Source organism: Brachyistius frenatus, unplaced genomic scaffold, assembly GCF_029030835.1.
Source record: "Brachyistius frenatus isolate BFR_SWC_R1_liver_20210118 unplaced genomic scaffold, ASM2903083v1 Contig_94, whole genome shotgun sequence".
Lineage (NCBI taxonomy): Eukaryota > Metazoa > Chordata > Actinopteri > Embiotocidae > Brachyistius > Brachyistius frenatus.
Window position 1 is genome coordinate 847,796 of NW_027210693.1, and position 13,911 is coordinate 861,706.

General features: G+C 43.1%; 1 protein-coding gene across 4 annotated transcripts in view; it reads right to left on the reverse strand.

Moving 5' to 3' along the window:
* Positions 1-13,151, reverse strand: part of sema4d (sema domain, immunoglobulin domain (Ig), transmembrane domain (TM) and short cytoplasmic domain, (semaphorin) 4D) — a 32,885-nt gene extending 19,734 nt beyond the window's left edge. The window contains exons 1-2 of one of the 4 annotated variants that reach the window (XM_069710715.1): positions 12,327-12,821; positions 9,921-10,036 (exon numbers count right to left, since the gene is read on the reverse strand). In XM_069710715.1, coding sequence (XP_069566816.1) covers positions 9,921-9,958 — 38 coding nt within the window. In that variant the 5' untranslated portion in view covers positions 9,959-10,036; positions 12,327-12,821. Of the gene's footprint in view, positions 1-2,915; positions 2,969-9,920; positions 10,037-12,326 lie in introns of those variants that run through there. The other 3 variants (XM_069710717.1, XM_069710714.1, XM_069710716.1) reach the window with 3 other exon arrangements.
* Positions 13,152-13,911: the final 760 nt, after the last annotated feature.

Consider the following 13,911-nt stretch of genomic DNA (forward strand, 5'->3'; position numbering starts at 1 on the left):
CTGCAATGGCAAGTATAACAGGAAGTTTTTTTTTTTTTTTTGGGGGGGGGGGGGTCATCAAGACAAACTGTTTTTATAAATAAAAAATGTCCTTTTTTTGTTATCCTTTAGATATGAATGGAGGTTTTTAGACAGCAACGCGAGCAGTTATTCCTCCTGCACGAACAGGACTGTGCACCGTCGCTATGAGAGTTGTGCCTAAACTCCAAAATATTCTTAATAATACACTGAAAGTACTGAATGGATCAGAGGAGATATCCTGTAGTAAAACCACTTTAACTAAGCTGTTTGTTATGAGGGAGACTCGCACGTGACGGCTAAGTTTTGTCACTTTTCTTGAGGTGAACGACGCTAATCCACAATGTAGCCTGAGGTCACATGGAAGCCGCTCCTCACAATACTAAAGTCATAAATCTTCCACTTAATGTAACTTCCTTGAGGCTACTGTGATGCCGGCTGAGCCTTGGGGCGTATAATGTGGGACTATTTTAGGAAGCTGCGAAAGCCCAGCCCGAAGGTCCTGTGGTCCCCGGCTGAAGGCCTTGCGGTCCAAAAGTCTGTGAATGGAAGTCGCATTGGTAGTTTCTTAAACAGTAAAAGCCCAGGGCAGGTGACTTCAGCTCCCAGAGTGGAATAATACCGTATGTCTGGGTTTTAAAATCAGCTAACGTGGAATAAATATCTATGTGGAGGAATCTGATGAGACAATTACAGATACTGAGCTTTCCCACCCGTCAGGGAACATTCGAAGGGGGCGGTAAACATCACTACAGGCTTGCTATATTTTCTACGACCCATTCTGCCATTAAAGAGGCCTCCTTTCTCTCCTGCTTCTCCCTCAATGCAGTCTTGAGCAGGCGCTGATTTCATGGTGGTAATTTTGGCCGGCAGAGACAAAAACCTCCTTTGGAGTGCTGTGTGAAAACTCACCCCATCACCCACAGACTGCCACAACACTAACAGTGTGTCCTCCTGAACTTGGCATACCAGTACATAAAACACTAATTTCACCGTTTCCTCCGCAGCACAGAGAAGGATAAACTGCGCAAAGAAAAGTCTGAAACTTTAAACACCCATCACACTGATTTCTCGTGATCTGGCCGGCAGATTTAGGTCAAGCTTTCTATCCTCACACAGTGGCAGATTTAACATAAGAGATTTGAGGGAATTCTTTCGATGCTTGATTTCACACAGAAGTAAACAAAAGTTGTTTTCCTTTCTGTGCCTGATTTTCTCAGCTGAAATACATATTTTATTTGCTGTTGCTAACTCGCTGAAGTTGATTGGCTGACAACTGTCTCAAGCAGATAGTTTTATCAATTGCAAGCAGCTGACCCATTTAAAGGCAGAAATAGCAGTGGCTGAGTGCTTATGATAACATCAACATGTGAAGCTCTTGCTGTGCTGAAACTTGATTGCATCAGACTGTAGAATGAACAATTAGCTCCACAAATCTGGTCAGAGGCTGCGAGTAGTTTAAAACTTAAAGGCTTCAAAAGTAAGCCTTTTTAATCACAAGTGCAAATGTGTGTCAGGTCCTGTGATCAACACCTTGCTGATCAATGAGTTTCAGTGTGGGACTCATGACAGCAGACTGATGTCGTCTAATCCTTTTGTCTTTTTGCCAATTGTTCAGAGGAAAAAAAACATCACATCCAAGAGGTGCTCAGAATCTGCCAGTGGATGTTTTGGGGAATTCACTGTTGATTTCTGTCTAACTGTAGTAGGTTTGTGCAGTCCGTGTGTATTTAAGCTCTAATGACATTGTTCTTTACTCCCCCGATGCACACTCATCCTTCACCGTTTCTTAAAAGCAAATCTATCATACAGCACTAGAAATAAAAATGTAATTGAAATATTATTTTCTATCACAATGATGCTTGATATAGAAAAACATACTTTTAAGGTCAATTTTTTTTCAAACGATCTTTTTCTCTTTTCTTCTACAAGGAAAAAGGGCTTTGAGGATACTTTTTGAAAATGTGAGGCTAACGGGGGAATTAAGTTCCATGTCTGTAAAGTGGTCCAAAGCAAATAACCTGCTAAAGTAATAAATTTAGACGTAGCGTGTGGCTTTTTGTAACATAAACTGTAACCCCACAGAGTGACAGTTAGCTCATGATATGTTGCGTGGCAAGGTAGAGAGTTGAACATGCACACAAATCACAGTTTTGTCCGTTGCTTTCACTTCTGCTTGACAGCTCCGGTTTCAGAAAAGCAATGAAAAGGCGACACAAACTAAACTCTTCAGATGCCAAGTTTCATTCTGACTAGACTTTGGCATTTGGAGAAATTCAAAGATTGACAGACCTGCCGTGCCTAGTTACGGTTGCTAAGCTATGACTAGACAATGAACATCGAAGGAGGGGCCTTTAACAATTTCAGAGCCAAGCCAAAGAGCAAAGCTAATTGTCCAAGAGGCCACTGGAAACAGGCAGCTGCACATGTCAATGCTTATCCCTATAAACACCATCAGACAGACAGTCATTAAAACAACACACACCATCAGCTGGCTACCAAGCAGACACAAAGCGAGGGAATCACAACTTAAAGAGGAGAGAAACACCAAATCACACGGTGAATAAAAAAAAAAAAAAAAAAAAAAAAAAAAAAAAAGGAAATGATTGGTGAAAAAGGAAATCTTCATTACGAAAATTTAAATTCTGTTGTTGGTTTTTTTTTCTCCAAAAGCAACAAAATCAAGAGGAAATGAATCAGAGGTGGGTTGGCCAGGTGTGGTCATGCAGGGGGAACAAAAAACAAAAAGCAAAGCCCCAGGGTTACATGGGGGAGGTGGGCGGGGGTTGGAGAAGCATGCTGCATTCGTGTTGAAGCTTGCAGGCCCGGGGAGCAGCAGAGTATCAGTCTGCACAGTAAACAGGCAGGGAGGGAAGGAGAGGAGTAGAGTTTCTGACCTGTGGCTCCTTAAAAGATGCGACGCTCTTCCTCCGGAGAGAATTATAAAATCCTCAAGCTAGGGAGGGAGGGGGAGAAGACAGAAAGATCAGACAAGACAGTAATGGAGTGTGTTTGTGTGTACCTACCGGGGGAAGAAGTGTGTATGCGTGGTTAGTGGTCAAGACATTGGTTAGACAGACATAATGATGAATCCATGAAAGCACATTTTGCAGTTCAAGACTGCCATTAAAATCACATTTACAAAAAGATCAAGGAAAGTCACCTGATTAACCATCCAAGCACACAAACACACACACGGTAGATAACCCTCCTGTGAAAGGACAAAACAATCATATGTGACTATCCGTAACCACTAAGCTGGTGATATCATATGATGTATATCCGGAAACTGCGTTGACTTTTTCTACCCAAGGCCGGATGATAAACATTATCTGGTGCGAATACCACGAGGAGAACTTAGGGTCTGTGTCGGTAATATTATTTTTCCCCTCCACCACAGAGGACTGGCTGCCGATGGGAGTACAAGGCTGTGGGTCAGCCATGCCATGATGCAAATAAAAAGTAAACTTGTGTCGTTCACATTTCGAACACTGTTGAACAATATCAGCTGTATTTGTGCTTATCCCACAAGAGGTCAGACACGGTCAAGCCTTAAATCTGCTTGACATTTACTCTGAGAATAGCTGACACAATTTACAGGGTTTTCAGTCGAGCAATCAAAAGAAATGTTGAATTCTGCATCAGTGAAAATGTTTTGAGTTAAATTGTTTGTTTTAAAGCTTTGTATTAATATTTCAAGTTTAAAACAATCAAAAGATAACGTTTAAAAATAACGGCTCTGGGAGGCACACCGGTGCTTTGAGCTTAGAGGAAAGGTTCACGTATTACCAAAGTATTCAGGATTCATCCTTGGGGAACAATGAATGTACAAACCTTTGTACCAATCCAAATGTTGCATGTTGACATAATTAACTGAAAAACTGGAAACGTCAAACTCCTGCTAGATTGAGAATTAAACTCTTCACAACTCAACTCATCTGTTACATCAGGACTGTGCACCTGTTGTTTGATCACATTTGATTGAAAGTAGTTTGCGGATTTCTTTTCAAACATTGCAAAAATCCTGGTTGATATGTAGAAGTACACGATATCCCCCATTTCAAACTTCCAAAACCACCAAGACGACTTTAACTTTGTCAGCTGATTTTCTTTTCACACCACAAAAAGCCTAAAGCCACCTGAAAAAAAACATGTTTTAAGGGCCTTTAACATCTTGTACAGTGTTAGCACTGGTGGTGCATCACTAATGAAACAAAGAGAACAAAGACTTTAGGGAATAATCTGCAGTCAGCTGGAAAAGTCTTTTGCTTTCATTTCTGGTGCATGAAAATAAGATTTTTTTTTTTTTTTAAGTCAAAGGAAGGAAGGTAGAAATCTTCTTATTGTCGTGGTGACAGATGGTTGGGCCTCCATTCACAACACTTTCCAGTCTGTTCCTTTAGACTGCTTCCCTGAGCAAGATGAAAACCCTTACAACAAGGCTGAATACATTCTCCCTGCACAAGTACACCAGCTTTACTCCCACAGTCCTGCACAGTCCAGCTCTGTTTGAGTGGAAAACAGGGGCTTACATATTTGTTCAGTTTGGGACTCATGGTCAGTTCCCACTTCTTCTTTTTTTTTTTTTTTTTAAACAGTGAATCGATGCATAATTTTAGTCTCACTACACCAACCTTACAAATTATCTTTAAATAAGTAACCAAGAAAAACAAAAGTCGGTGAAATCTAAAGAGATGTTACTAGCAAAGCAACAAATACTGTCCCAGAACAAGGAGACAAAATCTTCCAGACAACTGAATTGAGGTCACCCAAATCAACCCAAATATGCAGATTCATTAGCATTTGCCCGGTGGGGTAAGCTACAGTAATGCAGGCCCCCTGCTTTACTGTATAAAAGAATAATCAGATTATGTTAAGCAGTGATATACATGCCAGACTACAAACATGATTAGATCACTGATCACATAAAAAAAGCTTTGGATGTGCAGGAACATTAACTGTTCCTCTCGGATTTCTCATTTATTAAAGTGGTGACCACAGTATCCTGTCGAGAGGCAGAAAGCTTATTACACGATAGAGTTTAACTGACCATAAATCATAGTATTGAGTATTACTTCAGATTGGTTTTATTAATCCAGAGACCAGTTGGCTCAGATGATAGAGTGGGTTGCACACTAAACAGAAAGTTGGTGGTTCGATCCACAGCTCCTCCTGTCCACATGCCTAAGTGTCCTTGAGCAAGACACTGAATCCTAAGTTGCTCCCGATGGTGTACCATCGGTGTGAATGTGCTCCTGATGGCAGCACCTTGCATGGTGATCTGTCTCATTAGTATGTGAATGGGAAAACCATGTTAAAGCGCTATACAAGTACAGACCATTTACCATTTCACAGAAGACGACCGTTCACAGCCGTCAAGGTCAAGAGTTGTGTTTGATAATGGCTGCATGCAGTTCTTCGATGTGCACAATGTTTTCCATCATCTTCTACGCTTTCCCCTTCTCCTGTCACTTCTTCACTCAGACAAAAAAAAAAACCTGGATGCAAACTAGCACAAATACTCGACGCATCGAATCCCTGCCCCTCGCCGTCCTCTGACAGCATCAATGGGGCACTGGGAGTAGATGACAGTTGCATAAGATTGATGAGTCGTAGGCCAAAGGGTGCATCCCCCTCGACATCCTCAGGAAGCACTTTGACTTGGCTTTCCTCGGCTCCCACAAAACCCAATGACAGCTGATATAGAGTTTTAACCATGCACCCACGAATCCCAAAGACACCGGTGTCACCGCGCCTTTAAATGACTTAATTCAGGATGTCCTGAGTGGCTGTCGAGCCCGGGTGTGAGCCCAGCGTTGACCCTGAACCACGCCCTGGGTGACACGGCGGTCTGGACAAGGGACGAAGAGGAAATGGAAATGTAACACGTCTGAGGTTTTAATTGATGAGAGCTGCCTTGAATGAGGACCGGGCAAAGCTGCTCTTTTAAGGACTCCTCAAGCCGGAACAGATGTATTAATGGCCCTACTTCAGAAACTCATCTGATGGTAAACATACTGACAGGATGAGCTATTGAGCTCTCCACTGTGACACCTGATTTTCTCTGGCCCCATCTGTGCCATTAAGGTTAAACTGGCACGGAAATTAGACCAATTTCTTTCAATGCAAAATGTTCCAGCCAAAAATAAAGTTTTGTTTCAGAGATAGGCTAAATGTCTCAATATGCTTCGTGAGAATGGAAAAAGCCTTATCAGCTTTGGTTCACAAAAGTACAAACTATCAAGATAAGACTCTCCAGTCATGCTAGTGGCTTTGTGACTCTACACTTAAAGGCACAGCTTTACATAAACTAGCTGCTTCGTGCATGCAAACATGCTCACAATGAAATGACTGCAATGGTGATATTTAGCAGGTCTCCTCTTACCTATATTCACCATCTTAGTTTAGTATGTTACCATGCTAACATTTGCAAACTATTGCTAAAAACAAGGTGCAGCTGAGAGGGCCATTTTTTCTGTAGGTATGTAGTCAGAAATCAGTATCAGACAAATGGATATTTTGACCTGATGGTGGTGCTACAGGGAAATTGTAGTGCCAACAATTTATCCTGAGATAAATGTTTAGCAAATCTGGCTTGTTTATCCAAATTTCATGCCAATTCATCCAACAGTTGTTGAAACATTTCACTCAAACCCACAAATGTCAACCCCATGGTGGCACAAGAGGAAACAGCAGGGCATTATGAAAGTCTTGAGGAACTATCCTCTGAGCACCATCAGTTCACTTTATCCAAGAGCTGTTGAGATATTTTGACACTGATTCCTAAAACTTATTATTGTGTTATAGTACAGTTAACAGGAAAGACCATTTTTGTCCTTATTGTTCATCAGCTGGTTGGTGGAAAACAGGAAATATGCAATAATTAACCTACTAACATCAGTCAATTGCAATTAACTCTAAAGAGCGCAGCTGCAGACCAACCCTCTTGTTATTTAGCAGGTTTCTATGCATTGCAGTTGTGTCAGTAACGTATAGGCTGGCACTTAGCCAGCTTCTATACTTACTCTTCTGCGACTGACATGAACACACACATGGGATGTTGACTGATGCAGATAGGCCAAGCACACATCCATCCAGGAGGCTGGGAAAGGCCAGTCATCTCTATGACCCCTCCCCACCCCTCTCACACACACACACACACACACACACACACACACACACACACACACACACACACACACACACACACACACACACACACACACACACACACACACACACACACACAAAGAAGTGCAGCCACCCTTACTGTCCATCTATAAACATCCCAAGTCCCTGACACGGCTGTCAGTGAACTCCACCACAGGTGGGGGAGGGAAGGAAAACGAGAGGGACAGGACGAGAGGCAAAACAGGCTTTGCAAGGAGAGAGGATACTGTAGCGTGCAAATTCATACAGTGGTTGGAGAGAGGAACAAAGAGGAGGAACGAGGAGAAACGAGAAGGAGGAGGATTTTCCTTATGGAAAATAAGAATGGAACAGTTGCATAAAGAAACATGATCGTATGGCTCGAGGGCTCAAGGAAGAAAGCAGTTTTCCATCGTGCTTTTGTTTTGTTTTATCCTTAAAAGCGATTCAAGTGTTTTAAACGAAGCATACTGACATGCTCTTGATTAGTAAAATGACATTGTAGAGAGGCTACGTTCTCTCTTTGTGTTTGGAGCACTGAATGTCTGTGCTACTTTCCTATATGATGCAATACAGTGAACCCTGGTGCAAAATGGAAAGGAAAAAAAATAACTAGGCAAAATTCCTGTTCATTCAACCCCCCCCCCCCCAACCCACCCACACACACACACACACACACACACACACAGCAGTTTGTTGAAGAGGATTATGCAGGCTTGAATTTAAACTGAAAGAATCCCTGTCTACAAGCACTATGGAGCAAATCTGGCTTTAGAAACTTTCCTCATCCCGGAGCATCCTGATACAAAAGGAGGCCGAACATGAAACATGTTCATTTTTCAGGATACAGTAGCACATTTGCAGATGGATAATCAGCTCCAGAGTCTGCACGGTAAACAGCTCGTTGACAGAAAAAAAAAACCATCACAATTGTGCACTTGTGGGTCACATACACTTTGTTGGACAACGTCAAAACATTGTGTGAAACCCACTTGGTGTAGATGTGTCTACAGGACAGCTTGTATGTGGGAATACCGACTGGAATGCACGTATCTGCAGGAATGTCCACTGATATCCTGCTATGTGTAAATGTTTGCTCATGAGCAGGCTCGGAAAAAAAAGGGGGAGAGGGACGTATTCGTGTGTGTTGGAGAGAAAATAAGCTGTCTTCTTCTGCCTTTGTATGAATCTTAAGTAGTCCCATGTTGAGGGAGGCTTTGTTCGCCGTCACCATCGGGGGGCACGTCCTCCAACTTTTCCCCTCACTTCCTTTTAGCATCACATTTATCATTCTTTCCAGTCAAACAATCATCCTACAACATGGACTAGCATCTAGCGCACAATAAACTACTCCCCCCCACTTCTTTCTGGTTGCCTGGATACCTTTCATCCAGTGGGGCAGCTTGTCAACAACATCATCTCTTACTTAGAAACCTCCCCAAACCTTCGCTCCATTTGGTGCAGCAGAGACATCATAAAAATTCTGCTGCGTCTTGTTTTCAAAATAAAGTCTCCAGGAACATCTTTTTCTTCTTTATGTCGAGTCCAAAACACTTAAAAAAAAAAAAAAAACTTCCAACCCCTTCAAGTCTGGCTCTGCACAAATTGCAATGCCTTCTAATTTGCAAGAGAAATTCCCCTCTGGGCAAATATAGCATTATCCGGCTCTACTAAACAACAAGATGCACACTATTTTATGCTGACATTATAGTGTTGCTGTTAGCCAGGGGAAGCACCCTGAGGCCCCGTGTCTTAAAAAGACTGAGTGATTCACCAGAGCCGGCCCCTCTTTTCCCCTCTTGCTCTCTCAATAGGGTGAACAGGTGCATTAGTAATAAGTGGAGCGATGCTGCATGTTGACTAAGTGCATACAAACAGCTGAATCAGATCAGCCTCATTTCATCTACCAACTCTGTGCATATAAACTCTCTCTTTCTGCAGAAGCAACCATCATCGTTACAGTTCCTACTGAAACCAACCCGTTTCTTTGGTTTTGTTACACCCCAAACTTTTTTTTTTTTTAAACTAACCCTTTCATTTTCTGTAACTAAAGCGCATAATAGTCCTGGTCTTGTTTGGCCTTTACCACTTATTCCGCTTATTATGAACACTGACAGCACATTATTTTGCTTACTGCACCCAAATTCACTATCGTCTATAGATCAAATTCAATAAACACTGCTGGACTGAGAGACAAAGACAAAGTTAACAAAGGAAACAAAAAGAGAAAAGAGATACCGAGCGTAGATGGAGAACTCCTGCAAAATGAAAAGGGGGGGAGGGAGACGATGAAGAAGGAAGCGCAAAAAAAACAAAAACAAAAAAACTGGGAGAGTACAAAAGAAGGAACCAAAGAAGAGATGCGGCAAAGGCTCAAAAAACCCTTTAAGAAATAAAGAGCAGCTAACAGCAGCAGCAACATACCAGCACAGTGAAATGGGAATGCAAATCAGCCCTGATGCAAATGTCATACGTCTTCAGGGGCAAAACAGACTGTCATTATATCAACCCCCCACCACAACACACTTCGCTCTGTGCCATCTGAATCCCCCGCTTCTCCTTCACATCTGAAACACACTCGCATAGCCACTTCCAGGAGACACGCTCACGCAGAGCGAGCGAGCGAGAAATGTGACCACAAGCGGCAGCATCATCGTCTTACTTCACACTCAAACAAACAAAGGGCCTGAGTACACTGGGCTCTTCACACAGAAACAGACAAACACACTCTGAAGGAGGAGAAAACCACTTACTTGTCCGTCATGGCGTCGGCTAGCGAGAACTGATTCATTAAATCGTCTTTTCACTTTCCTGCTCACAGTTGGAAATGATTGGGGGAGAGGCCCGGGGCGAGTGTCACAGCACAGGTCTGCAACAAAAAAAAACAATGGTGGGTTAAAGTAAATCATTTAGTCACAGCATATCAATCACGCTATGTATAATAACACAACGAAGGGCGGCACATACCAAATACTTTATTGATTGTTTTGTCTGTAAAATGTCAGGAAATAGTAAAACTGCATCAAGGTGATGCATTCAAATCGCTTGATTTATTCAGGAAACAGTCTACGACACAAACTTCATTGGTTTATTATTCTAAATGCCAAAAAAACAACAACAAAAATATTTTTTTCTAAATACATTGAAATACAAAAACAGTAAATTGATTGTTAAAAGTCAGACTTTTTAACAGTATTTGCATCTGTGATTGAGTTCAAACTGTTTTCCATCAGGATTTCTGTACATTGTTTTCTTCTACATGTATGTAGGTCAAGCAACTCGGGGATTTCTCTGAGAGACAAATCATTATCAATCAAAGCTCCGAGTCTTTTCTCATATCATCTGCAGGTCTGTGGAAAAACAACAACAACAAGAAAAACCTAACAGGCTGTCGTCCAGGCCGGGACAACGGCAAACTTTGCAAACATGCTTCACTTGCTCACAATTAGCTTAGTAAGTCCCGGTCTCTTCAGCTTTCTGGGGGATACCGTTACCATAGTAACCAAGGCAGCCAACCAGCCAGCCAGCTATCATAAATAGAGTGCACTAAGAAATCCAGCAGGTTGTGAGCAGACAGTACGAAGGCAGTCGAGCTGATTATCGTCCGGCATCAAAGGATTAAATTCGCTGATCATCACTAATGAAGAGGTCATTAAAAGTTTAAATTAATACGGTATAACAAAATCCAACAGAGAAATCTATAAAGCACATCACTAATGACGTGTATTTAGGGATACACGTCAATCAGGGGATTTTTCCACCCTGCCAGGAGTCTGATTTATACATTTTAATAAGGCGATGAGACGGGCCATATCCTGCTTGCTGTGTGTCCTGCCGGCTGGTGAGCAAACTCCAAATCTGCCATTAGCTCCTCAGCTTATCTGCATTTAAAAGATTACGATAGCATGACATTAGATTCATAGATTATACCCCGTCATGTGTCAACGAGCTGCCATGACACAGACTGAGTGGGATTTAGCTTGTCTAAGCAGATAAACATTAAATACCAACTCACAGAAGACATGATAGGACCAAAAGGAGTGAAGTTATAGTCTCGACCACACCCAATCCAATCAGCCTCAAAGCCAGACAGACGGCCACCAGCCTCAGGCAGCCAGCGGCAGGCAGTCTGTCTGGGGACCGTCGCTAAATGGGCTTGTGCGCCTCCCTTTTCCCAGCTTTCCTTTACCCTCTCGTCTCAGCTACTCTTCATCTCCCCTGAACTCTGAACTTTGAGTCTGCAGACTCGTCTCGTTTCCGATGCATTTGCTCACCCATCAGTCTGTCTGTTTCATTTTCCTGACTAAGTTCAGTTCATTGAACTTTACTCCATGAGTCTGTCTTCAGGGCAGAAACGGGCATTAGCTGTATACACCCAAGTAATCTTTGGACGCGGCAGCAGGATGCTGGTGCAACTTTCAACACAACACTCAATGCACTCAATGCACTTCAGAGCAGTTTCTGAGCTGCAAGACTTGTGCAGCAAGTGGTTTGGAAAAAAAAAAAAAAAGACCACACCAATAGATATAGCGCACATGTGCACAGCGGCGATAGAGACCCACTCAGAGCTCTTTGAAGTAAAGTGATAGCACTTGAAAAAGCCATGTCAGCCAGCTTTGATCTACCTGCACTCGGCGCTCACAAACAATTACACCAGGCATGTTTCTGCAAGTGTTTTAATGGCCAGTTAAGGAGACCAACTTGTGGCAGGAAAATTTGAAATGTCCAATTTGGGAGGAGATTGCCACGCCTTTCACTCTTCAGGGAGATCAGCCAGGAGAAGACACACATTTTCCACATCTTAATATAAACAAGAAGAAAAAAATTTCTCTTCTTCAAAACACTTTCAAGTGTTAAGTCACACAGACAAAGTGATGCAAAAAGCGGATCGGTTAAGTGGGCATCCCATTCACTGCACCACGCGAACCTGCTATCAACCACAATACTGAATTATTTACCTCCTGGATACGATTTGGGTAAAAATAGCATGCACTATGCTGGAGACTCTCTCCACAGCAGAGAGTAACCTTTAAAAAAAAAAAAAAACACCAACACATCTTCTGCCGTTACAGAAGAAAAAGGTGTCAACACTGTTAGATTCCAGCAGTCAAAACGCACGTCGGTGTGAACACGGGCTGCGTGAGCGACGTGCATCTTACCATAATCTGAGTGGGAAGATCCTGCAGGTTGAGAGGGAAGAACGCTTGAAGGGAGAGGCTCCTCCAACCTGCCTCAGTCACTCTGTTATTACTCGGAAAGTCACCAGTGGTTTGCATGACAGATGAAGAAAATAGAATATGATCATCCGACACGACTTGTCTGTCACCTCCTCCCTCTCCTCCAGATCAGGCTCCTTCTCTCTCAGCCTCCCTCCTTTCCTCCTCTGCCCTCCCCCCTCTCTCTCTCTCTCCCTATCCCTATCTCTATCTAGAACGATAAACAGTGAAGGAAAAAATGCTGCACAAGGTGGCGAGATAGTGCTTCCATTCAAGACCTGTGTCACTTCAGCGCATGCCGGTGGCAGACTGTCTCCGTCTGGGCGTCTAAGAAAACGGCCGGATCGCCTCTCCCTCCTGTCACAGCCGTCAAAACGCCGCTCGCCAAGTGGAGAGCGACAGCAGCGCAGAGATCGCTCCTCTGGAAAGCATCAATGCACACAATTGCCGAGGAGGGGGAGGGGGGATTTGGGGAGAGAAGAAAGGGGGGGGGGGCTGGGGTTAGGGTAATGTGTGTGCGTTTGTGGGAGTGTGTCTATTGTTGTGGGGACATTTTTCAAGGAGTGAATGGCGACTGCAGGTTCAGCTGCTGCCCTCTCTCAGCACTGCATTCACATATGAAGTACACACACAAACATGTTAACTGTAATGACAGTTAACATCCTCAGGCGATGAATCATTGACTTCTCTCTCTACATGCAACACAAATCAAACCGTGAGCGACAACAAGCTGCTAAAAAGATGAAAATTTGCCGATTGAAAATCACGTTTCTGTCACGTCAGATCATTTCCACGCAAAACTATAAACACCACTGAGTATCTGACAGTTGAGCCGCTTTGTTCCTGACGGAAGTTGGACAAAGACAGACGGCACCTTCTCCGGTCAGCTGTGTCAGGCCGTGATATCCTCCACAGCAACAGAATGTACTGTATGTCGGCTCGCTCTGCCCGCTCCGATCCCTTCCAGCTCTCTGCTCGCAGCAGCACAACGCTGGGAACCTTTTCCAAACAACAAGTAGGCTGTCAAAAGCACTGCAGCAGAGGATCAGTGAGCTTCCTGCCTTCTCAGAAATATCAGTCACAGCTGAGGGTGCAGCATCTTAGGAATCTTTACAGACAGTTTTCATTAATGAATGTCAACATTTTTTTAACGTGTAACTGCACACAATACAATATCTAAAAATACAACAGCCGAACCTTACAGGGTGTGAACTGCTCCTAACCTTTACTGTTACACAACAAGATCAAGAAAAAAATAAAAGCCAGCTTAAACATCTCGTGTTTATCTTCATCTACACTGATTTAAAACCACAATTCAAACATGAGACAATTTTGCTGAGACATCTCTGGAATGCAGTGATGCATTATGCATGGTAAGTCAGACACACACACACACGCACAAAGTGCCTACATATGCCACTGTCTGCTGCTGATACAGAGCCAGATGCTACTCTATTTGCTAGGAGGAAATTATTCCAGCCTCAGGCTGCTGGGGGTATGAAGGGTGTGGCAGGGGGGGGGCTTGTGT